The sequence below is a fragment of the Pelobates fuscus genome, chromosome 6 (assembly GCF_036172605.1).
Source record: "Pelobates fuscus isolate aPelFus1 chromosome 6, aPelFus1.pri, whole genome shotgun sequence".
Classification (NCBI taxonomy): Eukaryota; Metazoa; Chordata; class Amphibia; order Anura; family Pelobatidae; genus Pelobates; species Pelobates fuscus.
This window is the reverse complement of record NC_086322.1, coordinates 59,810,869-59,838,851: the sequence shown is the minus strand read 5'-3', so window position 1 is coordinate 59,838,851 and position 27,983 is coordinate 59,810,869. Positions and strand designations below refer to the sequence as shown.

At 38.9% G+C, this 27,983-nt stretch overlaps 1 protein-coding gene across 3 annotated transcripts in view; it reads right to left on the bottom strand.

Moving 5' to 3' along the window:
• Window positions 1-2,314: 2,314 nt before the first annotated feature.
• PPP2R2C (protein phosphatase 2 regulatory subunit Bgamma) overlaps window positions 2,315-27,983 on the bottom strand; it is a 128,208-nt gene continuing 102,539 nt past the window's right edge. For all 3 annotated transcript variants that reach the window (XM_063457767.1, XM_063457764.1, XM_063457766.1), the window contains 4 exons: window positions 22,853-23,017; window positions 8,858-9,027; window positions 8,519-8,610; window positions 2,315-4,427 (listed from right to left, as the gene is read on the bottom strand). In XM_063457767.1, coding sequence (XP_063313837.1) covers window positions 4,136-4,427; window positions 8,519-8,610; window positions 8,858-9,027; window positions 22,853-23,017 — 719 coding nt within the window. In that variant the 3' untranslated portion in view covers window positions 2,315-4,135. The remainder of the gene's footprint in view (window positions 4,428-8,518; window positions 8,611-8,857; window positions 9,028-22,852; window positions 23,018-27,983) is intronic.

Below are 27,983 nucleotides of genomic sequence, written 5' to 3'. Positions count from 1 at the left end.
GATACAGTATTTGAGTGAGTTATATAATTTATATATTTCCATGTCGGAAATGTGACATTCTGAGGCTTAAAACAACACACATTCAGAAAGAGGGTTCAGAAATACTTTTTTATTTTTTTCTTCCTAAAATTGTATACAATATTCACTGTAATACAATGAGCAAGACTTTGCTTTATTGTCCAGTGGGCTACACAGAATATCTTGAGCCATAAAAATTGTTTCCCTCTCTACAACCTGTGATATTATAACTCGCCGTTTTTTGTTTTGTTTGTTTGTTATTCCTTTAAATGGACACTTCAGACCCCGAAAGAACTTTAGCTTGCTGAAAAGCTTTATGGGTGTTCTCATTATGTTACAAAAATAGAAATTTACACTTGTATAAGTTATATTGGTTACACCCCCCTGGCTGTCAATCAGACAACGGCTTCTGTTACTTCCTGGTTTTGTTAGTTCAGTTGAACTAAACTTAAGAGGCAGCAATTGCCCAGAGCACCTGCCTTGGAAAGACTTATTATTGAGCAGCATTAGGGAGTCTGTGATTGGACAGCCACAGACAGTCGGGGCTGGGGCATAAGGAGAGCCAGGAGTTTTGCCCAGACTGCAGGTAAGTTTAAAGCTATATTTGCTGTATTTAAAGGAGGAAGTTGGGGTGGGAAATAATCAGTAAGGCACAACAGGGCATTTCATTTTTATATGGTTGCATTTTTAAAAAGAGTTGGAGTAACCCTGTAATAAAGCATCTAACTGGCCTAAACGTTTGTGCTTTGAGCGAGAAGAATCGGTCAACATTGACAAATTTCAACCATTTAATCTGAGGATGCTTTTTAAAGTGGCACTGTCACCTATCCCATAAATTGACTGAAAACATCCATTATCACACCAACCATCTGTCAAGGGTTTTGTGTAAGTACACACTGATTGATTGAAAGAAATAGAAGTATAGCAACAAAAAATAACAAATAGCCTAGAGTCTGAAAAATTGTCCACGTATGCCCGAGTCCGCGTGGGGGCAGTTTATCCTATTCCGGTAGTAGAGATCTAGATGAGTTATATTTAAGGAAAAGAAATGCCATGGGTAATGTCAAATTATTACCTGAATTCTGGGCAGACAACCCTCCTGAGTGGCTGAATGAGGAACTGCATTATTCACCGAACTAACCAACTTACTTTAATTGGAATGTTCATAATAAAGCTAAAACTCTGTTCAGTTTAAGAGAGACTCAGTTATACTCCGTAATAAGCATTTGATGAATTCACATTGAACAGTAGAGCAACACTCAGCCCGTCCATGTTGACACCCCAATGATCTCATAAGAGTCTCTTCCCAGCACTAAATTTGACTTTGGCTTCCTCCCAGATCACTTAAGTTCACTGCTTGACGGGAAAATGATAGCAAGTTCTGGGGTACAATGGGAAGATGTTGGTACCTTCTTTACAGTGTGGGAAGTAAAATGAGAATTAAAACAAACAAATTGTTGATGGTATGTCAGCAAGATTCCAGGTACAAAGAAACTCCACTTAAAGGAACACAGGAGGACCAAATACAGCTTAATATAGTGGTTCTGGGTCATATAGCCTGTCCATGCAGATTTAGAAGCGTAAATGCTGCTGTTTCTGAGAAAATGCAGTGTTTAGTAAAGATTGCAGGAGCAATGTTCAGGGTCACCACACTCTGCACAGTCCAATACTCCCCATAGACATTCATTGAAGCAGTCAGGAGATGCTGATTGGCGCAGTGTGGTATTTTGCCGCGAATGTGCACTAATCTCCCAATGCTTCACTAGGGTAAGCATTGGATTGGCTGAAATCATCAAGACTGATAACCTCAGCCAAGGGAGGTGGGGCGACCACATGGATACTGGAACAGTGAGGACTAAGAGGTAAAGACATTTTGTTTTTTTTATCCACACTGTGAAGGGGGCACGTCATATAAATAGTAAGAATTTGATTCCTAAATCTCTAGTGTACCTTTAATTATACAGTCAAGTTGGGCTATGTGTTTTGTTTTTTAAATTGATTTCTCTGTTTGATAACTGGTTGTCATGTGATCGCCACTCTGACAAAATAACAAGTGGATTGACTGGGCAGGGTAAATACAGAGGTCAATATTTAGCTGTAGCAACACGGATCAACACGTCCAACATCAGATCTGCAGTGACACTGCACTTTACAAACCACACACACACAGACAGACAGACACAGACAAAAAAAAACTAATGCATACCATATTTGGTATTTCCAAATCTGGCATTTGGGAAAAGACAAAATGCAATTTTTTTTTTCTTTTTTTAATGTATAATATTGTATTTCCCGCCCTCCCAAGAAACCTTACAATTCATAAATATGTACATATAATATTGTTCATAATAAGATTATACAATATAAACAGACATTCCTCATTTCCTTGAAAAGAAGCTGACACGCCTGAAGCCGTGTGCAGTATGGCTGAGAATAGATGCACATGCTTATTGTGCTTCACACGTCTATATACAGCATGTCTAGAAAATAAATCGAACATACGCATTGCATGTACCTGCTTCAAAGATACACATCATATAAAAAGGTTGAGATTGCATTTGAAAGCTTCTGACGCTTTCTGAAGCGAAAATATAAAAACATGCATATTAGTAGTGGAGAGGCTTACATAATATTAGTATTTATAATGGATAATCCGTTTTAAAAAAAATAACTTTTTTTCTCATTTGTTCTGTAATGCCAAAGATCGGTTTTCTGCAGATATAGACATGGTTACATACATTGTAAACTTTTTTTCTTTTTCCTGACATTGTATTGTATTGATGTGCATTTGGGATAGTCCCCATTTAGCTGACCATATAATAACCTTAGTGGAAAATTGCAGGGATTTACAACAGCCAACGGCAATGCCATTCTAAAGAAAGTCAACTGTCTGTCCTGTTTGTAATGTCCGCGTTGTCACTAGATGATTATTTTAACTCCACAAAAAGAAAAAATTGAAAAAAAATTGGAAAAAAATAATCATTCACTTTTCAAGACATTGTGGTATTATAAATAAAAGTATGTGTGTATAAAAAAAAAACCAAAAAATTCTTATTTTCGCACAAAATATAACTGCAGCTTTTAATTTAAAAATACTCTGTCCTTTTTAGGTAATTACAGCATGCAGGAAAACCTATTTAACACACAGAAATGAAACCGAATAAAAAGAATGCGCATACTGCTTATTTTTCCCCTCGATATTAGTTTGTCAAGATGGTAACTATTGTTACCGACGCATAATTACTGAATTATTTTAAAAAATTTCCATTCTCAATTACAGTGTTTCTGCGGTGTAAGAAATATTTTACCATTTATAACTGCAAATAACTATATTCATATACAGTTGATATTTATATATTCTTTAATTTTGCTGTAAAACAATGATTATATTGTGTCAGCAGCATTTGGTGGGGAAACACAATTTAAGATTTTCTGGATTTCGGCAGGCAAAGTAACCCCATGGTTGAACTGTACACATGCACTTATTTGTTATAACTTTTACTTTTTCTTTTTTTTTCGCTCCCTAAATGACATTTATTATTAACAAATCATTTGGGAGCATCATCTGATATTATGTATATATTAACATGTGTAATTGGAATATGGGTCATGCATGATTGTATTCTCCCAGAAAGTAGTGTTGTAGAATTAATAGACATTAGAATATGATTTGGTTGACGTAAACTTATTTTTTTTTTTTTTAAGTTTCTCTTTTTTTTCTGTTTCTCTGACCTGTCACCAATAAAATGTTAAATACAGATATTACTACATTTAGTTAGATGCAAAATGTTATTGCAAAAAAAAAAAAAAAAGGCCATAAAGCCTTAAAACAAAAACAGGTATCCAAAACGTCATTTGATCCTTCTCTGCCAAAAACCGTAAGACTGACCTACTTGCATATTAATAAATCCCTCTTTGCTGCAAAGTTCTAACACTTCAAAAATAATGTATTCCTTAAACCTAGGATAGGGTAGGTCCTTACACTGTACAATGCAAGGAGTTAAGGAAGAGAAGTATAGCAATCCAACCACCAAGAACATTTCCCACATCGGTCATCGATCCCGATGCCCCTAGGGAGTTCAATGTTTTTCAAATTTGAGAAGATTAATGATAATCCCTAGTGCATGTCTGAGTTCACTTTATCCTGAAATATGTACAGATTGTTTGTCGCGGCAATCGCAATGATGTTCTCGGTTGGGTGCCAGGCAGTGTGTAAGATCTTCTTGGTAAAGTCCAAGCTGTCTACACTAATGTCATCTTTTCTTCTCTTGCCACCTACGCACACCCTTCGGGGTTTCAAGACAGCTCGTGGCTTACTGCTTTCTCTGGAGGCTTCAAGGGTTACGTCTCGTTTAGTGTTCCGGTCAAACATACGAAAGAAGTTATTATATGCCCCAGTCATGATGACACTATAAAGTGAGAAAGAAAAAAACACCATCAATGTGGCATTAAAATGAATGTATACTGAAATAGTTGTAACAAACATCACTTAATTACAGTACTATGTTTGTTTTTTCCTGTTTCAAATATTGAAACTAATGCAAGACAAAATGAATCAATAAAAATGATTAGGTCATTAAAACATTTCAAAATGTTCATATGTAGTGTTCAGTGTTTTTCCAGAGAAAACTATCCTAGCAGTGATTTTACATACTATAATATGAAGGGTCTTGCTTTTTCTTCTGTTTTGATCTGTTCCATATCCTGGAGAAAACTGAGTTTGGACCAAGAGATTAATTTCACACCCTCAAATGGGGATGGAACTGCTCAAGCGTATAAAGCTTATAAAGTAGAGCTAACTTACAGTGTTAACCTTTAACGTGCATACTCTCTTATTTATATATACAGCCTAGTAAGAACACTTTGGATTAGTTTAGTGCCCAGAATCCCACAAATTACAAACGTTATATTAACCCCTTAAGGACACTTTGGAAATTCGGTAATTTCGGAACTTCGGGACCTCGTAAATTCGGCAATTCAGACATTCGGAAGTACCCGAATGTCCGAATTTCCCGAAATTCGTCCGAAATCATATTCGGACCGAAACGAATTGCACATGTCTAGTTTATGGGTTGGTGTTTGCAGATGACAAAATTAGATGAGAAAATACAGTCTGAACATGATATAACTTCTCTACAGAGGAATTTGGATGCATTTGGGAATGGGGTAAGCAGGTGCCAGATAAATGTCATGCATTTTGGAATAAGGAGCGCAAAAGCCACTTACACATGATTGATATATAGATAAATAGATAAGCTAGCTAGAGCTAGTAAAGTACTGGCATGTATAAAAGGGGTTATTTATTTATGTGATCAAAATATAATTTTGCCTTTTTAGAAATCAGTGGTAAGACTCCACCTTGAATATGCTGAGGTGTTTTGGGCCCCAGTTTTAAAGACGAATATTGCAAAACTAGGAAAAGTGCAGAGGAGAACTGCAAGATTATAAAGGTGGATGCATAATATTAGTTAGAAGAAATGCTAAAAAATTGCATTTGTTTTCTTTCGAAAAAATGTGCCTCAGAGGGGATATTATAGCAATATATAAATATAGTGATCAGCCCCAACATTAAAACCACCTGCCTAGTATTGTGTGGGGCTTTCTTGTACTAAACAGCTGTGATGCATTGAAGCAGTGGCTAAGGCCAGTAAGGTACTGTCATGCATGAAAAAGGGCATTCATTCTCGGGATGAGAATATCATTTTGCATCTTTATAAATCACTGGTAAGACCACACATGGAATATGCTGTCCAATTTTGGGCACCTGTTCTAAAGAAGGATATTATGGCACTAGAAAAAGCGCAGAGGCAGGCTACAAAATTAATAAAAGGAATGGAACATATCAGCTATGAAGAACGGTTAACAAATTTAAACCGTTTTTTTTTTTTTTTTAATCTTATTGGATTTCTGTACATAGAGATGCAACTGTATCTTGGCATAGGAATAACATGTTACTGGATAACAAAGATATAAGCAATTGTCTGTCTATATTGTATCGGCAACAACAACATATTTCATACAACAACATATTTAATGCGTGGTACTCTTTGTGTCACTTTTATGTACCCTATAGGGATGCGTTCCGCAAAGGGACTCTTGGTCATTCTCCCCGCATGCTGTGTGGTCTGTCAGGGGGCATTGTCCCTTTGTCTACCGGTGGCTCTGGGTTATCAGTTAGAGGCACCTCAACATAGAATTGTGTGTTTAGCTCTTCTTGTGTGTCTAGTGGTGCTGGTTCATGTAATGTACTTGTCTTATGCGTCGGTCAGCAGCTAGGTAATTTGGTAGTGTGTGTCTTGGCTATTTGTGTGTGAAGTGTTGCGAGTCAGCGGTGAGTGTTGGCCTTGGCCCTGACTTTATGGGTCAGGTTCGGTTCCAGTGTTGTGCCTGTCACCTGTAGGCATTGGAGGAATGCCTCTTGGTCACCCTCTGGGGGCAGTGTGATTGTGTCTTCCCCCCTCTGCACCACCAGTGACCCGTCCGCTTCCCACCTGTACCTGATCTCTGCTTCCCGTAGCTTTCCCGCAACTGGGCATAGCTGCCGTTTTGCCGCTAGCACAGCGAACGGAAGATCTCTATAAATGGCTACCTTGCAGCCCTCAAATTGCACTATTTTTAGTTCTCTCGATCGGGACATAATAGGGGATCTGGCTGCAATGTTCTTAGTGACAGCAATAACATCTCTGGGCGCCTCCGCCGGGGCATAGGCGGCTTGTCGAATCCTGAAGGCGGACGTCAGCATCTCCGAGGCCACTCCGGTTTTGGCTCCCATGTGAGTCAGCAAGCGGTGCAGGAAGGGCAGGAGGTCATCCTCTCCAATCCGTTCCGGTATCCCTATCAGACGGATATTTTTCCTCCTGTGTCTGGACTCCAGCACTGTTACAGTCTTAGTAAGCTTTTGGACCTGTTGGGCAAGGTTTTGCATTTCCTGCTGAGTCGTCAGTAGCTGTGTGTCTCTCTTCGTTCCTGGACTCCACTGCTGTGAGTCTTTTTCCCAGGGTGCTCATCTCTGCCTGTGTCGTCCGCAGATCTGCCTTCCATACCTGCCTCATTTCCATCAGGAGGCTTTTAATGTTTCCTTTTGTAGCTGGAGATGAGTCATCCCCAGATTCGTAGTCGCTGTCAGTGCCGCTGGTTGGGTGATTCTCTGCAGCTTGCTCTCGCTCTGCCTCATGCAATATTTCTGAGGCCTCGTCCTTTAAATTTTCCGCCCCATAGTGTCAGCTGTTGGGGGGGGTGAGACTGTCGGTGCTCGTGGAAGCTGGATTAGGTAAGTTTATCTTTTTGAATTTTAGTCTCTGTTGCGGAGCTCCTCTTAAACGCGTCTTGCCTGTTGCTCCACTAGCCACGCCCCCTCAACCTCTTTAGTTTCGAAAAATGTCGCCTGAGAGATAAATCTAACTGCCATTCTGGGGTCAATAAGGATTTGTTTTCCTAGTTTGTTGCAAAATTGGAAGTGCTTCAAACTGGGTTTTTTGCCTTCTTTTGGATCAACAGCAAAAACATATGCGAGGAAGGCTGAACTTGATGGACGCAAGTCTCTTTTCAGCTATGTAGCTATGTAGCTATGTAACTATGTAACTGTAACTATCAACAATAGAAAATAAACAACATGGGGTCCCTGAAGAACCTGCATCCCCACTGACGATGGAATTTTACAACTCTGAGGAGTATCCAGCAGGCTCCAAAGGGCAGGTTTTACTCCAGTCGTTCAACAGCATGCCTTCACTCGAGCGAGCAGCCGGGCCCAATGCTAGGACTCTCAGGACTGGGCTCTGGGAAGCCACAGCGGGCATTGGCTGACCCTTGCCATAAGCTACGGAATATGCTATCTCCGACACAGAACTCTCCACAAGACCTCCGATACAAGTCTAGTTTGATCTTATTAACGTTTTCATAACTGCCTTACCCCTGATGCCTTTAACGTGTCTACTTATGCATGGTTGAACTGACCTGATCATTTTAGTATTGTTTCCCCAATCTTAAGCCTGTACAAGTTATCAAAATCTCTTTAAACATGTTTAGCTTGTGTTGATTTATTATCACATGCAATGCTATTTCTTGTATTACTCATGATTACTACTGCTGTTGTGGCACAGTGAGTTTGTTTGTTACCTGTAATCTCATGCACGACAAAAATAAAGAATTAAACAAACAAACAAACAAAAAAATCCATAGTACACAAGACTTCCTTTTCATTCCACAATGACACATGGCTCAGTTAAAAAGATAGCTGCAAAACATGATCACAGGATGGGGCTTATACACCCCAATATAGCAACAGAGTTCCCTTGCTCTTCCCTTTTATCCTTTTGTTCTCTTCTATGTTTTGTTCATTAACCATAAAAATGATTGTGCCTACAAACGTGTTGAAAATGTCTATGTCTCTGTTCTTTTTATACAACAACCTTCAATGTATAACTATGCAAACATCATTGTCTTGTCTGCAGTGTTGTGCAACTGCCCAAAATAAATAATTAAAAAAAATAAAGTAATATACCTGTCAGAACCATTCCATGCACATTCAAACTTGTCAAAGATACAGTCATTCTCATACAGTGAACACAGCTTGCTTCTAAGGTAGTCATGGACCTGTATAGAAAAAAAAATCATAAAGAAATTTTAAATTAATAAACATTTCCTTATATCATCAATACAAAATTAATATAATTCATAAACTTTATTTATCTTTTATATTGGGTCAATATTTAAAATTTTATAAGATGTGCAAGAATATATTAACCACTGATGAAATTCCAATAGATTTAATCCTTTTGCAAACATGGCTAGTACGCACTTGATTGCATAAAATTACAGTGGAACAGGAACCGTAGTTTACCTGGTACGTTTCAATGGGTTTGGTTTCCATGTTGAGATCCCAAACTTTGACGGTGAGGTAATCCCGTGTGAGCATATAACGTCCACTGTGGCTAAATTTGACATCCGAAACTGAAGAGATTATTTCAGAAAAAAACGATCTGTTGCTTGGGTCTTCTGGTTCCTCATAAACTGAGAACAGACACAAACAACGAAAAGTCAAAATCAAACAATGCAATGGTATTGATTTATACTAATTCTGCTTCGCTTCAAATAAATGTGTAATTTAGTGCAATTTTACTTCATGTATGGATTTCTCTAGCAATAAACTACCGGTACTTAACTTTATAAGTTGAATTCATATTTCTAAACAAATGGCAATTCATAAAATATTACTCCAGAACACTGTATTCAGAGAAGGATTCAGATCTCACAGGGCCCTCGACAGGTTCACGTTTGGGGCCCTTCCTTCATTCTTTATATAGAGATGGTTAATAAGGCCAAGTAAATTCATGGTTCTGGGTCCACTGTCTAACCTCTGGGCCCTAAATGGCCACCTATGGTTGCCTTATGGTTAATCCTGCTCTGAATGTATTGCTGGGATAGGGGCTGTTTAAGATACTGGAAACTTGCTATATGTAATTTAATGACACAGATGTAATATTAGCCCTGTAACAGCATTATGGTTCTAAACCTTATTTCCAATGTATGGTACCTTTTAGATGTATCTTCTTTTGTTTACTCTTCACCCTATATCAGTTAATGTAAATATGTGTCTGAACCTGCTCTATTTCTTCAGTAGCATATACATAGATTAGGTAAATCGTCTGCAAGGAAGTAATGTGTGTGTTTTCTCTTTACTATGACCTTTCTTGTATGATAGTTCTTACAGCTCTCGCCAGATGCTTTTATTTCTTGCATCGTAGGCTGTTGTATGTATATATAGAAATAGGAAAAAACATTGACCTAAGAGCCTTAAATTTAACCCATAGGTCGGTGTTTAGAAGAAACTCCCCAGTAACTCTTCCCAACGGGGAATAACCCACAAATTAAATAGTAGAAAAGTATGGAACCAAAGGTCCCTAGTGGAAGAGTTGATCAGAAATCCCTAACTTTAATAATCCTAATAGTATAGACGATAAAATAGACAGGAAAAAGGAGACCAGGGTAGAAAGGGTGAATGTGACTGGATACACATAGACCCTGCTATTCCCTTAACAGAAAAGTATGTGTGAGCCTAAAGATTAGGTAACATACAAAGACTGTAAGGAGATAGAGTTAGGTAGAGAGACCAGTAGGTAAATAGGGGAGAACTGAAAAGAGGACCCTCTAAACCAGAGGTATTTGCACACCTCCCTCCAAAACCTAATCCCCTAAGGGTCCACTCGCTAAGAGAGGATCCTATGACTGAGTACCTCGGCACTGTGACCGTCACGAGTGCCTACCTATTACCCTGCTCCCTGCTTGTCTAAGTAGCAAAAAATAAATCAAATCCAATCCATAACGTGCTACCTAATTGTGCAACCAAAATTAAATAAAATGAAACTCGACGCGCGTTTCGGCGTGCTAACACGCCGTCGTCAAGAGTAATGTACTGCAGTGTAACCTTGTTCCTTTTTATACACGTTGTAACAATCATAGTTATCAGCTGTGTGGCCCACGTGTGTAAGCTTCGTCACTTTCCCGTTCGCTGATTGGTTCAGGAAATATCATTATGCCCTGACTGGTGTCCTTCCCGGACCATGTGACCAGGGGGCGTGTTAATAGGTGGAGTGAAGCCCACGTGGGGAAACCGTCAGCTGGAATGGGGGTGGTGGAATACGTCACTAAGTGACGATACTGTCAATCTTAATAGCCGGCCCACTGAATAGGACGGCGCCTGCGTAGAAGAGTTCTGCATACCGAGAAGAGAAGGGGGAGAGGGATTTGTCATGATCCGGTTACCTTAGTGACCTGAAGATCAATCCCTTACAGTCTCCCATATTTTCGAGAGCAGCATAGATGCTCTGTTCAAAGCCTCCTCTAAATGGGTCTAGTACTGTTCTGATGGTATTACCATCCAAAGAGTATTAAGTCCTAATGGGTCTATAATATACTAGCTTTATTAAGGATGTGACATATGTAAAGTCTATGATGTTTCAAAGAAAAAAAGGAAAAATTGAGGAAAAATTCCAAATCATAAAGTGAGGCTAATGGGCCAGTCAGACTAGAGGCATTAGTCCATATTTCCTGTCTATTTTATCGTCTATACTATTAGGATTATTAAAGTTAGGGATTTCTGATCAACTAGGGACCTTTGGTTCCATACTTTTCTACTGTTGTATATATATATATATACTATAAAGCATGCTGCCCCAGTACGTATGAAAGTTCCTTAAGAGGTCTGACAGCGAATCTTTATCATTTTGATCTGTTAGTTCTTGTCAGAGGTAGGAAGACGTTCAACTACTCATAATACCTAATCAAATAAAATGACACCTTACTTGTATAAATAATTTAGCAATTTTTTGTACACTAAAATTCAGCTTTAAGTACATATTAAATATTTTCAGATTTTGGAATTTTTAAATCACAATATTCCGACTTGATATTTTTGTTCTACATTTGCATTGTAAACCCAGTTTAGGTAACACAGTCCCTGTAACAACTTGTAACTCCTTGCCTCTCCATCGAGAATCAAATGGTTCAAACATAAAGTGCGCTGTGCCTTTAAATAACTGTGCGTTCACAAATCTGTGCAAAACACAACACTCATAAAAAGTGCTAAAGTGTCAAATGTGCTAAATACCCAATATTGTGACATATATCATATATACCATCAATTATACAATTTATTTAAAGTGCAAAGAAGAAAAATTATTCTGTTTTTAAGAATAATCCTATTTTAAAAATAAGTGCTAGTTTGTGAATCAGTGTAGTTACTTAGGTATACAAACCCAAATTTGATAAAAATAACTTGATTAAACATGGAGCAGGTAAAGAGACTGCTCAGGCTATCCTCGCTTTCTCACTGTTACACAGTGTCTCCAGGAAATGAACTGCTTACAGATTCCAATGGGGAAAAAACGATTGGGCGGCCGTCAAGTATAAAATAAATTTTATTGGTAAAACATTCCGCAGACTTTTGCAGGTTAGATTTGAGATCGCTCAGACTTCCATTCAAACAAATAGTTAAACATCCGGACACCGGTATCTCTGGATATCATAAAACTTGTCCTTCAGTCTTTCGAGCGTCCAATCTCCCTCACGTCCTGCGTGCTAGCGTGATAATTGATTGATTTATCACGCTAGCACGCAGGACGTGAGGGAGATTGGACGCTCGAAAGACTGAAGGACAAGTTTTATGATATCCAGAGATACCGGTGTCCGGATGTTTAACTATTTGTTTGAATGGAAGTCTGAGCGATCTCAAATCTAACCTGCAAAAGTCTGCGGAATGTTTTACCAATAAAATTTATTTTATACTTGACGGCCGCCCGATCGTTTTTCCCCATTGGAATCTGTAAGCAGTTCATTTCCTGGAGACACTGTGTAACAGTGAGAAAGCGAGGATAGCCTGAGCAGTCTCTTTACCTGCTCCATGTTTAATCAAGTTATTTTTATCAAATTTGGGTTTGTATACCTAAGTAACTACACTGATTCACAAACTAGCACTTATTTTTAAAATAGGATTATTCTTAAAAACAGAATAATTTTTCTTCTTTGCACTTTAAATAAATTGTATAATTGATGGTATATATGATATATGTCACAATATTGGGTATTTAGCACATTTGACACTTTAGCACTTTTTATGAGTGTTGTGTTTTGCACAGATTTGTGAACGCACAGTTATTTAAAGGCACAGCGCACTTTATGTTTGAACCATTTGTATCCTAGTGTTTTATGAGCTTTTACACTTATAAGGTGCTGCTATTATTTAGTATATACAATTTTTAGTCACTTGAAATACATTGCGCCATTTTAGCTTGTTATTTGGTTCCATCGAGAATCAGCCTGATTTACATCTGTGCCGTGCCATTTATAGACTGCTGTGGGTGGATATCGCTGTAGCTAGATCATCTGCTGTAGATTTGCCGTGGATTTGCATAAATTAACTTTATTTTTATAAAATCCAATATATATATATATATATATCTATACCCAACAGTTTTACACATTATCCAATAATACACAAATTACTTTCCAGAAATCCTCCTTCCTTTAAAATCATTGTCAGTTTTTTTAGCTTGCCATCTAAAAATCCATATCCTGTTAGTGTATCAATCAGCCATGGTATCCTTCAATGGGACTGTGTCAGTGGCCTCTAGCTAGCGCTATATGTAGGGATCATATTTAGAACGGTATTAAAGGGTTACTCCAATGGCTACTCCCGCTGTAATGGTTATGATGTCAGGAGTACCTTGGCTCAGTTTCTCAGTAATAAGGCAAACAGTTGGACAAGCTAGCAAAAGGGAGAAGAAAAAGTAAAATGGGTGCTTTTGGTTTACGAAACTATATCGAGGAATTATTATTTTTTTTTAACCTGCATTAATGCAGATTGACAGACAAGCCATCAATAAAGGAGGAGACTATATGTAAAAGAAGAATAACTACCACCAGTAGAGGACACAGTCTTACATTCGAGGGGAAAATGTTTAAAAATAATATCAGGAAGTATTCATTTACTGAGAGGGTAGTGGATGCATGGAATAGCCTTCCAGCTAAAGTGGTAGAGGTTAACACAGCAAAGGAGTTTAAGCATGCGTGGGGTAGGCATAAGGCTATCTTAGCTGTAAGATAAGGCCAGGGACTAATGAAAGTATTCAGAAAAGTTTGGGCAGACTAGATGGGCCGAATGGTTCTTATCTGCCGTCACATTCTATGTTTCTATCCAGGTTTTAACAGGATATAATACTTTTTTAATGACTGATATTTTTCATGATCCAGCCAAACACACGTTCCTTTTTTAGTTAGTGGCAAAGGTTTATTTTGAATAACATATAGTGCATTTAATTTATTTACCATAGTGCTGATGAGTCAAAAGTATTTCAAAGGAACAATATTCCATCTCAACTGTATTATCTTACTCACAATGTAAGGCCACGAACATGGGAGACTGATATATTGTCTGATCTATATTGTCCTATGACTAGGACCTATATCAACTGTAATATTAGAGAGTGGGTATTGTCATTGTCACATTTGGGTAACATTTAAAAAAAAAAAAAAAAAGAGTTTTGCTAATTTTGTTTAACTTGTAGAATATGACACAATTACCAAAATAACAAATCTATTTTTCATACATTTTAAATTAGTATGGTATCTGTTTATTACTACAATGCAGTTGTCCACACTGATTCCCAGAAAATGACTCAATATGCCTCCAGCAAGTGTTGGCGTGTTACCTACATAAGATGGACTGGCACTCAAAGAGTTTAATGTTGGGAAAATTGCCTAGAAAATGAAATCAACACACAGATGTACTTTAAGTAACAATTCAATGCAAAATAGCAATCCAAAGACTATTGGCAAAGCATGTCATGCGTAGTGCGTTTCAAAAGGTCGATATTAATTAGCAAGTTGTCAGGGACATGTTGTTACTGCAGATTTGTATACGTGATTAGGATCTGTACTACATGAGGAAAAATCTATAGTCATTTAGAGATCTTCACACTTACAGATTTCCATGGCAGCGGGTTATCATATTTTTAAAGAGATCTGGTAATAATAATTACATTCTGCAGTGAAGGTCTACAGACACGGAAGCATAAATTCTTCTTTTTTTGTTGTTGTTGTTAAGGCCTCTTGTTCACAGAGCTCACACACCTGGGTATCAACAGTCCTATTCACATTAACTGTGTAAAATATTGACAACAAGAGGCTGCTGCAATCAGAACGTGTAAAATCCTATAACCCTGCAAGTTATCATCAGTATGACCAGAGTTCCATCTTGGAACATCTGCAGTGAGCTTTGCAGATTTGGCTCCTTGACACCAGTAGAAAGCCTCAAGTATTATGAATGTCTTAAACACTGTCTCGTCTTACTCAGCTAGCCACTCTAAAGTCCCCATTGCAGTTCTGCACTACTACGCATTTTGCATAAATAAAAAAGCATATTTTTTTCTGAAACATGAAATGAGTAGTGAGTACAAAACTGAAACCGCAATTTCAAGTACAGATTGCTGTTCCGGGATAGATGAACAGCATAAAGGATCCCCCTGGATACCTGGGGAAAGGGGAGCATGAGTAATGCCTATAAATTATGGGCTGGATTTGGGGGTTATACAATGTTGCAAGTTGAGAGAATCAAAGACAAGGATGAGGGTGGGGACTTACCAGTCAGCAGTTGAAGGATCCTGACTTACCTTCCTGCCCACTCACCCACCCTAGACAGCAATAGTTCGGGCTGCTAAGGACTCATGGAGAAAGGCTGTCAGATTCTTGGAATAAATGCTGGCATGCTAGTTGTGACTGTTGCCCTATCCACACAAGTTATGTCTCTGGTGTTTGTTTTGGGGACTGCAGTCTAGCGGGAATATGATTATAGGTCAATAGTCATGCAAATTTACAAAACAATTAATTTGGGATTTATTTATTAGTCTTTTAAGGAAAGGTTGTAAACCGAATACCTGGTCACGCAGTACTATAGGTTGCTTTTCTAACCCATATTACATGTGTCATATAAGGGTGACAAGAAAATATATAAGGCATACAGGTAAGTCCTCTTTAGAGGTTAATTTCTAACCCGGTGGTTGATATTTTAATTCAACATATTCAACCTTCCTTAATGTTGCACCACAACATCACTTGCTGCTGGAATTTTAATCAGTTAAAAATTACTTACATGTGCATGATCTTCTGTTTCTGCTATGTTATTGGCATATTTTGTGACTGCATTAAAAATATTGTCTGTATAAGACACAATTATGATAAGTAATTTGTCTGGTTGTCTGGTTACAACTAGGCATCTGTATTACATAGCACAATGCAGGCTGCTATTACAGCATGTGCATAATCCCTGTAGTGTGCACAGAGCCCTCCCTTCATCCTCCTCAACTGTAATTCATCAGCACTGCATTTTGGAACCCTGATGTTACCTTTTCAGAAACCTTTGACCTTCCACATGCGAAGTGTGGTGCTGGAGTGGAGAGGTGGGTAAGTGTGGTGTATTTACTGAGTATTGTTTTGCGTGTCAAACAGAATCAGAGTTTGAAGGGAATGGGTTAAACACAGCTTTTTAACATAGCATAATATGGAAGTATATAAATTGTAAATAACATTTTCCCTTTAGGTGATCAGTAGAGTTTCTTTGTAGGTGTATACATACAGGCTTCCTGATAGATCTGTGCAGAGCCCTGTAAAAATTTGATATCTCAATAACGAGTGCTCCGAATTCTAATGAAAGAGTTCTGTTTAACCCCTTAAGGACCAAACTTCTGCAATAAAAGGGAATCATGACATGTCACACATGTCATGTGTCCTTAAGGGGTTAATGATGATGAAAATAATTCCCATACGAGTTCTAGAAATATCAGCATGGTCAGTAGGTTTGTTTCAGCTTCAGCGGGAATCAGAAAGCATTTGCAATGAAATCCAATTACTTATTTTGCAAGCGCTAGACGCGTCACATCAATAGACAATCAATACAACACTCATTAACTCCATAGGGAAGAGGTACAAATCTAAATTTAGGATTTAAAATGGCTGAGCAAAAAGAGGAAAACATTCTGTCCTCCTCCAATCCTCTACAAGAAATAACTGGCAAAATCAAACTGGCCAAAGTCCCACCTTAATGTGATTAAACAAAAATGTATATAAATATAAATATTTTTTTTTCAAAATGTTGTAATTTGGTTTACAATCCAGGCAGGGCCGGACTGGGAAAAAAATTAGGCCCGGGCATTTTTCAATCAGAGCGGCCCCCTAAGAAGGGGGCGGGGCCAGAGAGGGTGTGTTTTGTCATCACTAATGACAAGCACGCCCCCTCTCAAAGTGAGCATGTTAGTTCAATGCGCAGAGCCCCACTGAAGAGCTCTGGCATTAGAAAAAGGCCCTGAATTTGTTCTGCGCAGCGCAAGCAAATTTAATAACATGCTTGCGCTGTGTTTGCTTTTAAATTGTCTCTGGTGTCTCCACAAGTGGGATACCAGTGGACAAAAGGGCCACGAAAGTGTATGGTGCATGTGTTTGGAGCCTGCGTGTGTGTAGAGTGTGGTGTGGTATTGTGTAAATAGGTCAATTTCATTTGTGTTTGTGGTGTAATATGTGTGGCTAGGGGAGCATAGTGTTATAGGGGATGTAGCGAGTGTGTGTATACGGGTTGAAGTGTGTGTGTATAGGTGACGTAGTGTGTGTAGGGGTTGTAGAGAGGGTGTGTTTAGAGAATGTTGTATGTGTTTGCTGACAAGGAATGTAGTGTGTGTGTAGGAGATCTACTGTGTAAAGGACCCAGAGTGTGTATAGGAGATTTTGTGTGTGTGTGTGTGTGTGTAGAGGATTAAGAGTGCATATAGGGTAAGGGATCTAGCGTGTATCTGGAGCGTAATGTGTGTAGTGGTGCAGTGTGAGGGGTGCTTTAGTGTGTGTATATATATATTTGGACATATTGTATGCGTGAGGGGCGCAGTGTGTGTGTATGTAACAGGGGTGCTGTGTGTGAGGGTGTTTTTATGTGCCGTCACATTCTAGGTTTCTAATTTTCTTAGTCTGTTCACTCACTGAGGGTTATTTTATATATATATATATATATATATATATATATATATATATATATATATATATATATATAAATAAAACAACCCTCAGTGAGACAAAGAAAATTAGAAAGAGCTCATATATATATATATATATATATATATATGTGTGTGGGAGTGTGCTGTATATGTGTGAGCGAGGGTGCTGTGTGTGTCTGAGGGTGCTGTGTGTGTGTCTGAGGGTGCTGTGTGTGTGTCTGAGGGTGCTGTGTGTGTGTCTGAGGGTGCTGTGTGTGTCTGGGGGTGCTGTGTGTGTCTGGGGGTGCCGTGTGTGTGTGTCTGGGGGTGCTGTGTGTGTTTGGGTGCTGTGTGTGTCTGAGGGCGCTGTGTGTGTCTGAGGGCGCTGTGTGTGTCTGAGTGCGCTGTGTGTGTTTGAGTGCGCTGTGTGTGTTTGGGTGCTGTGTGTGTCTGAGGGTACTGTGTGTGTGTCTGAGGGTGCTGTGTGTGTTTGGGTGCTGTGTGTGTGTCTGGGTGCTGTGTGTGCTGTGTGTGTGAATGTATATTTTATTTACATTTAAATATATATTTTTTATTAATAAAAAAAAAAAAAAAATGTATACCCCCCCTCCTCCCTTCTTACCTTTTAGCCTGGAAGGAGGGGGGGGTCTGTTCTGCCTGTGGGGAGAGGGGGATCCGTTCTGCCTGGGGGTGGGGGGGGGTGCCGTGCAGCTTCCTTCCCTGGTGGTCCAGTGGTGAGAGTGAACTTTAGCCTGAAGGCTATAGTTCACTCTCGCGAGATCTGAGCGTTGCCGCGGTAACCGCGGCAACGCTCAGACCTCGCGAGAGGACCCGGCGGAGCTGCTGGCTAGAGCTCCGCCGGTCCTCTCGCCTGCCTTCCTACCTCACTCCCTCTCCTGCCGGCGGCCGCCTGTCAGTGTCTCTGGGCAGGTGAGGGAGATCTTTGATCTCCCCACCGGCCCATGGAGACACACAGCAGGGCCGGCGCTCGGGTAGCGCTGGCCCTGCAGGGGCTGGCAGGGGAGATCCTGTGATCTCCCCTGCCGGCCTTGGTCCCACGGCCATCGCGGCCCACCGGGCATTTGCCCGGTATGCCCGATGGCCAGTCAGGGCCTGAATCCAGGTTTCGGAGAACAAACCCTAGAGTTAACTACAATGTTAGCTGATAGTAAGAAGATGCATTTAATACAATAACGGGAAAGGCAAGGAGAGCTAATTAATGCTATCTAATTAGCAAATAATGACACAAAGAAAACACAGTTCTAAAATAAGAAAATCCTCTGTGTGGAAAATGCATTGCTACATAGCAACATAGCAACATAGAAACATAGAATGTGACGGCAGATAAGAACCATTCGGCCCATCTAGTCTGCCCAGTTTTCTAAATACTTTCATTAGTCCCTGACATTATCTTATAGTTAGGATAGCCTTATGCTTATCCCACGCATGCTTAAACTCCTTTACTGTGTTAACCTCTACCACTTCAGCTGGAAGGCTATTCCATGCATCCACTACCCTCTCAGTAAAGTAATACTTCCTGATATTATTTTTAAACCTTTGTCCTTCTAATTTTAGACTATGTCCTCTGGTTGTGGTAGTTTTTCTTCTTTTAAATATAGTCTCCTCCTTTACTGTGTTGATTCCCTTTATGTATTTAAATGTTTCTATCATATCCCCCCTGTCTCGTCTTTCCTCCAAGCTATACATGTTAAGATCCTTTAACCTTTCCTGGTAAGTTTTATCCTGCAATCCATGAACCAGTTTAGTAGCCCTTCTTTGAACTCTCTCTAAGGTATCAATATCCTTCTGAAGATATGGTCTCCAGTACTGTGTACTGTGTATACAACCAAGCATTCTGCTAGCATTTCCTGCTGCTCTATTACATTGTCTGCCTACCTTTAAGTCCTCAGAAATAATCACCCCTAAATCCCTTTCCTCAGATGTTGAGGTTAGGACTCTATCAAATATTCTGTACTCTGCCCTTGGGTTTTTACGTCCAAGATGCATTATCTTGCACTTATCCACATTAAATGTCAGTTGCCACAACTCTGACCATTTTTCTAGTTTACCTAAATCATTTGCCATTTGGCTTATCCCTCCTGGAACATCAACCCTGTTACATATCTTAGTATCATCCGCAAAAAGACACACCTTACCATCAAGACCTTCTGCAATATCACTAATAAAAATATTAAAGAGAATGGGTCCAAGTACAGATCCCTGAGGTACCCCACTGGTGACAAGCCCAAGCTTCGAATATACTCCATTGACTACAACCCTCTGTTGCCTGTCACTCAGCCACTGCCTTACCCATTCAACAATATTGGAATCCAAACTCAAAGATTGTAGTTTATTGATAAGCCTTCTATGTGCAACAGTGTCAAAAGCCTTACTGAAATCTAGGTAAGCAATGTCTACTGCACCACCCCGATCTATAATTTTAGTTACCCAATCAAAAAAAATCAATAAGATTAGTTTGGCATGATCTCCCTGAAGTAAACCCATGTTGTCTCTGATCTTGAAATCCATGTGTTTTTAGATGTTCAACAATCCTATCCTTTAACATGGTTTCCATCACTTTCCCCACTACTGAAGTAAGGCTTACTGGCCTATAGTTGCCCGACTCCTCCCTATTACCTTTCTTGTGAATGGGCACAACATTCGCTAACTTCCAATCTTCTGGGATTACTCCTGTTAACAATGATTGGTTAAATAAATCTGTTAATGGTTTTGCTAGTACACCACTAAGCTCTTTTAATAGCTTTGGGTGTATTCCATCAGGTCCCATTGACTTATTTGTCTTTACTTTTGACAGTTGAAATAGAACCTCTTCCTCTGTAAACTCACGTGTAATAAATTACTCATTTATCCTTTTTTTTAACAGAGGTCCCTTTCCTTCATTTTCAGCTGTAAATACCGAACAAAAATATTCATTGAGGCAGTCAGCTAGACATATTATTATTATTATTGGTATTTATATAGCGCCAACTAATTCCGCAGCGCTTTCCAATATTGTGAAAGGGGGGGGGGGGGGGACATTTACAATAAATGAGACAATTACACAGTGACACAGGAATAATAGGAAGATAAGAGCCCTGCTCAAACGAGCTTACAGTCTATGAAACCCAAATCCAGTTTAAAGGAACACTCTAGGCTGCAACACGCTTGGTGAACTGCTAGGTTATAAACCTCTTCCTCAATCAACCCCTCCCTCTCAATGTTTAGATTTTCCAATTTTTCTTCAGAAATACTGTTATACCTGATGTCATATGACAGCTGTATTCAACTACTCATTTTCTACAATAGAAAGATGACATTTGAGCTACAATTCCTAGAGGCCGATGATGTGCCTAAAATGTACTGCTTAGGGTAAAGTGAACACGATTGGCTGAGTTACTTCCTGGTTTGATGAGAGCTCACTACAACATAGTTTTAATTTTTTTCCAGAAAAAGTAGGACTTTCTAATAAAGTTCCTTTTTGACTTTTAACTTTTCCTGTTTGAATGTTCTAGCCATATAATGTAATAACACATTTGAAGCAACTGAGATTTACTGTTAGGCAGTGGCATACACACAATACATGGGGCCCCGGTGAAAAACTGATCCATGCCCCACCCCCTTCCCTCCTTTGCTCAACCCCCCCTTAGTTCCCCCCTGACACACACATATACATACAGACACATACATACACAGAGACACACACATAGGCACAGACAGACAGATACACGAAGACACATACATACACACAGACACACACACACACACACATACACAAGACACACATACATACAAAGACACATACATACAGCCAGACACATACATACAGCCAGACACATACATACAGCCAGACACATACATACAGACATACACACACACAGACAAAGACACATACATACAGACAGACATACACACAGACACACAAGACACACATACGTACAAAGACACATACATACAAACAGATAGGCACACATAGAGACAGACACACACACAGATACAGACAGACACACACATACACACACACACATATACATACAAACAGACACCGGGCCCCCTCAAAAATCCATCTCCATTGGGTTGCCCTAACAGCATGGACCACCCGATGGACCCCTTGAACAGCAGCCCCAGCGGTTTGCCGCGCGGGCCGGGGTTTCGCAAAACATGGCAGCTGGTATTCGGTTGCAGGGGTCCGCAGGGTGGCCGGGCCCCCTGTAGTGACGGGCCCGATCGCAGCTGCGACCCCTATACAGCCAGTGCTGTTAAGGTATCATTTAAAACGCTGCAATAAAAACATTTAAACAATGGTAAATATACCAAATTTCACATACATGAAATTAATAATATAACATGAACATGCAATTGATGTGATGCTTAAAGAAATAGATATCTTAATCACAATATGGCTCATAGGTAGAAAAGATAATGTGCAATAGCTCCAAAGGATTAACGGCTAGTGCTCGAACACATTGTAATTTTTGATGCTAGTTTGTAGTTGTATTATTTGTAGGCAGCTGTTGGCCATGATAATTTATAATGCTGCCTTGAGAGGGACTGAATTGAACGCTTCACTCTTGAATTAACACGTTTGTAAGAAAACGTTTAGGATTGAGTGAAATTGATCATAAAAAGAATCTCTCTAACAGGAAAAGAAACCAAAATTATACAGAAAAGACATTTACGAAAGTAGATACACTTAAATGGACACTTTAGCCCAGTGGTTTCCAAATTGGTCCTCAAGGCACGCCTACCAGTCCGGTATTTAGCGGTTACCCAGTTATGTCTAAGGTGTTTTTAATAAAGAAAAAAAAAAAAACCTTGACACAACTGGGTAATGCCTAGATCCTGAACAATGCTGTATGCACCTGAATAACTTCAACTTAAGGTCCTGACCCCCCACACCACCCCGTCCAACCTCACCCAACCCCACAAAACCCAAGTAAACTAATTAGAAGGCTTGGAAGCGTGCATATGAGAGCTTGGAATCGTATTTCCTGACTTTCATATTGTAACATCCGCGCATGCGTAGAGCTGGTTGGCCATCGAGAATCATTGAATACATGCGCATGCGCCTATGTTCCCCTCTATGAGGAGGCACACCAGGGCTGTAGCGTTAGGAATACAGATATGTATTCCTAAAGCTACAGTGATCTCTAAGGGTGGAGTGAGCTATAGCAATCAATACACAGGTACCGACCTTTAACCCCTTAAGGACCAAACTTCTGGAATAAAAGGGAATCATGACATGTCACACATGTCATGTGTCCTTAAGGGGTTAAAACGCACTTTTTTTTCTGATGAAGAATATTAAATGAAAGTACCAAACTTACGTTTGCAGTGCTTATCACAGAGGGCAGAGGCTCGCATATCACAAAGTCGCAAAGATCCTTTGCTGCTGCTGTACACAAACAAGTTGCAATGATAAGGATGGAATTCGGCAGCTGTAATCACTTCAGTCAGGTCTTCCATATTTGCAGGTTTGATATCCACAATGTCTGATTTAGGCATTTATTAAGAAAAATGCTTTAATAAAATTAGATAAGTGCATGTTCTTCTGAATTTGATATGAGCCTATGTTTTAAACCCCCAATGCTACCTAAGCTTTTTCAGTATATGCAATTAGAGCCATATTTTAATATTGTTAAATATGCTTTTCCAATGATTTTATATTAAAATGTTTTAATGTTGTGAAAAATATTTTAATTTGGTAATAATAAGATTTTTATTGTTTGTTAATATTTAGTTTTTTATATATATATTTTTTTCAGATTTTGATATGTTGTAAAAAATTATTTTTAAAACTTTATCCAAACATTTTAAATAATTTGGAACTTTATCCAACAATATTAAATCTACTCTTAAGGTTCCAACCATCGCTATTAATACTATAATAGTTATGTAATGTTACTGTAATATGTGACCCTTAGGTGGTTCATTTGTTGAAACAGTTGGATTCCCCCGGTTCTCATAATCAATGTCTATTGTACATTTCTAAAAATGGTGGTTCTTGAGTATGTATATTATCATCCATGACTACAATTTTTTCTGGCTTTTGAAATTTCTGATAAAAAGAAAAAAAAAAAGTAGCAGAAAAACCTTCAAACATTTAAAAATATCTCAAAACCATTGAAAGTGCTAACAAATATTACTAATGTAATCAGAATAATTTGCAGGAAATAAACAAACTTTGCAGAAATTACTGTAATTCATTAAGCAAACATTTTCATAATTTTTTATAAGAGTTAAAACTCTATGTGAATTTTTGAGCAGTAAGTATTAGACATAATTGATGTTCCAAGGAGTGTATTCCCTGTGCCCTCTAAGGATATACTTGAAATACTGTGTGTTCTAGCAAGAATTGTAAGAGTAATTACGGAATCGGTTTGTAGCAGGTTCTAAGAAGCTATTTTGCCGGACAGATTATTCTACATGAGTTGTATCTATGACCAACTCAATGGATAGTTTGTACAGACCACTCCTGAACAGGAGACAAGTATCAAAGTCTTACAAATACAAAAGAACAAGTCCTACCCTCACTCCCATCACTCCTGGGCGGCAGCAACGACCACAGTACACATCAGCCCCAATACATACAGTAAAAACCAAAGAGAAAGTTACCTGCTCTCTCTCCCAAATCCCTATGTATATTTAAACAAATGGAGGTCATTTAGTTACTCCAATGGCCCTTGGAGGGAATGCCCGCCTGCCACGTCAAGGCAAACCCCCTCAGGTGGGTCCTACATTGACCTTTCACCTTGCTTCCTTGAGCTTCTGGCAAAGATATCTCTAATGAGACAGAGAGGGGTATTTTTTATATACACCCCTATACTTATTAACCCTTAATAGGGAACACATGGGATGGGCGGCAGCATTATAACATAGCTGTATGATACAAAAAGTGAATACAAATACAAAAGAACAAGTCCTGCGCTCACTCCCATCACTCCTGGACAAAGTACAAAGTATACCAGTCTTAGTAAACAATCTGTGAAACCAAGTTTTTTTTTTAGAGTTATCATATTTTTCAAAGTATGAAAACGTATACATTTCTAAATGTTACATAAGAGACAATAATTTAAAATAAACTTGTATATTGGCCATCATTTCTCTTTGAGTTTTTTTTCTGTTATCAAACTGTCTACTTACCTGTCATACTCTTTTTGCTCACTATGGCAATCAAGGTAAATTATCTTATATTAAATAGTATCCACTGTTTTTCCCTTTTTACGCTATTTACAAAGCATAGAGCACAATAGTAGAAACACTTCTTGTTCCCTAAGAACAAAGTATCCATTACAACTATTATCAAAAGTACAAAGTACCCTCCATCCATACCATTACACATACACTTAGCATATTTCATGGTAACAGCTACAATTTCACACCCTGCTGTTTGCAATTGTATATATTAATGTCAAGGAAATTACACTCTTTTGTTTGTTCATATCCCTCTTTCATGTTCAATGTAGCAATTAGAAAAGGGGCGAAATATTTTGCCTTTAAGTGGATACAAGAGAAAACTGTCTTTAGCTTTCCATGTTATGTACTGTGCAAATTATGTTAAATTCCCCTTTGTGTTTATTACTGTGACATAAGCTCCTATGCCACAGACTTTTGGACAGGCTTGATGGCCAGCCTCCTGCCCACAGTCAATGGACGTGGTCCCAAGAGCCCCTTAAAGGGACTATTGTCACCACAGGGAGGGATATAGAAGGCCCGGTTACTTACTATGCTTCCCAGCCAGACTTGAGGAGCTCTGTGGTTTTCCTTGGACTAGTTTTATATATTGAGCGTGTGACAGGGAGATAACCTTTTGTGAGTCTGGGACTTAGATGCATAATGCCTGGAACTCTTGGCCCGGCTCGGAAAATAGTTTCAACCCAGTAAAATTTTAACATGATGTAACTCGAGTGCAGTTTCTCCAATTAGGACACTTATTGGACAGTGAGGACACTCAGTGATGAGCTTTCCAGGAATTTATATTGTGTCTCAGTACGGTCCAGAAAAATTGGGTTCTGGCAGACATTTTGTATGTTGTGCCCCTAGAACTGTGATGGCACAACATGGAGCCAATTGCTGGTGATAATGTAATCAAGTATATACATAATATAAATATATTATGATTACAAAGGAGAGCTCTCACTGATTATTTCAGCCAACTTGAAATATTTATTGTGAATACAGTTACATTACATCAATGTTTCAGTCTATAAAAGACTTTCAGCTATGAATACAGATACACACACACATGCATAACACTCTTACAATTTAAAAGTATTGTTTTTTTAATTTAATTAAATATTTAACCTTTGTGCTGACCCATGCACATGCATGCACACAGTCAGCCCATGCAAACACCCTCAGACACTCAATGACCCATGCCGACATACAAGCACTGACCACGCAGACATACATGTACTGACCCATGCACACACACAGTGACAGTACCATACAGACACACAAACGGACCAATGCACACACACTGACCCAAGCACAAACACTGACACGTGCAGACACACTGACTAGTGCAGACACACTGACTAAACCATACAGAAAGACATTCCCTAACTCATGCAGACACACTCACTGCACAGTTCCAATAACCCCCTTGCCTTAATTTCAGATATCAACAATCAGTTGCACAGATGAACCTAATAATTTCAAAAGCAATAAAAGCGCTAAAAAGATAGCATTCAAAAGTCCAAAAAGTGGGTAAAAGACCTTCTGAAGTAATAGTGGTAATCCTTTTAAGAAACACTTAATAGTGAGCAAATATTAATATTCCGCCACGCACTTTAGTGTCTACACCCAAGGGGAAAAGCCGCTAACACACACCAAGATAAATATACATTTAAAAGTGGAGCGCAAACAAATACTTAGACTATAGTTGATCATCTGAAGGTCAAAGCGCTTGTGAGTGGCAGCACTCTATACCGCATATGCTCACCACCAATCTCTAGCAAGAGGCAGTAGTACCCATCCCTATATGCAATATATACACCAGTTTTTAATATAATTTCTTTTTAATATGTGTTAAATAAATTGTATATTCATTTATTCGTCATCTTTGGATTTTATGAATATAATTTGTATACACAAGATTCATATGTAACAGTATTACACTATTTTGCATTTTCTCTTGTTTTACATGCTTATGAAACCTAAAGTCAAGGAATCAGTCTAAGTATTTTTTTAAGTTGCACAGATGAGTTCAGATCAGCACTAGGTCTACAGGCTTTGTCATGAACAGTGTTGGCTGCCAAGATATATCATGATGTCATATCCTGTTGGCCATCAATGTGCTTGAACAGAAAGCTCTGTGTATTGCGAGGAGTGGACTAGCTCGTTGCTGCTCCATGCATATAAATGCAACACTGCCTGCAGTACCTGATGTTCTAACAGGAGAACGTGGGGAGGGGGCTTTTCTGTAGTTGCTTCCTCGTGATGTCCTTGCAATGCAGGCTCAAAGGGCTGAGGTACATGATGTTTTAGTTATGCCTAATTGCTGCATGCGTTTTTTTCATTTCCAAATCAACATAGGCTCTCACAGCCAGAGAAAGGAGGATGGATAAGGGGGGAGTTATATGTATTCATTATAGTGTCCTAAATTCAGAAGGTAGGATGGCTGAAAGTTGTTTGTCAAGAACCTGGGGTTCCTAGCGCCAAAGCCACTGCAATAAACTGAAGTGATTATGGTACTGGGACTATCCCTTTAAAGCATGTAGGATGGTACATACTTGTCTGTTCCTTCTTGTATGACACAGAAAACGAACAGCAGCGTAACTTTGAAGGTAGAAAAATATACAATGAATTTGCTGTAATATCAGTTAATAAATTACTTACTTACACTTTGATGCCCCGTAAAGGAGTGAATATAATTATAATTAGGATTACCATTTTTACTACAAACACGTTTGCTTCCTAAGCACACAAACATTGCATTTTTAGTAGCAGTAATCACACACCTTTTTTCTTAATTTAATACATAATTAAATAAAGTATCATCTCATCACAACCTGTTTGATTTTTAATGAACGCCTCCTCTTTATTCTACTTACATCCTTTCTTCTAATCGCTGAACCCTAGCACCCGTTGATTGCATTATAAAAATGATTCTCACTAAGAAATATTCTCCAAAATAACTAGACACGAGCACTGTATTAATGTAAAAAACACTGGCTGTGTCATGTACTGATAGCCGCTCACATCATGATAGTTGATCTACAACCTCATATGACAAGAGGCTCATTATGCAGCTCATCTTCCTGATTTACACGCTGTTTGCTTGATTGGACCATTTATTTTGCAACTCTTACTATCCATCATGTACCACTTAGTGATTGAACAATCATGGAACAGTCTCTGGTTTCACTGCGGTATACAAGACAACCTTTTCTTACTCCACTTTGATTTCAGTAGACTTGTGCTTTCTTTTTTGCCAGATTGTAATTTGTCTGACTT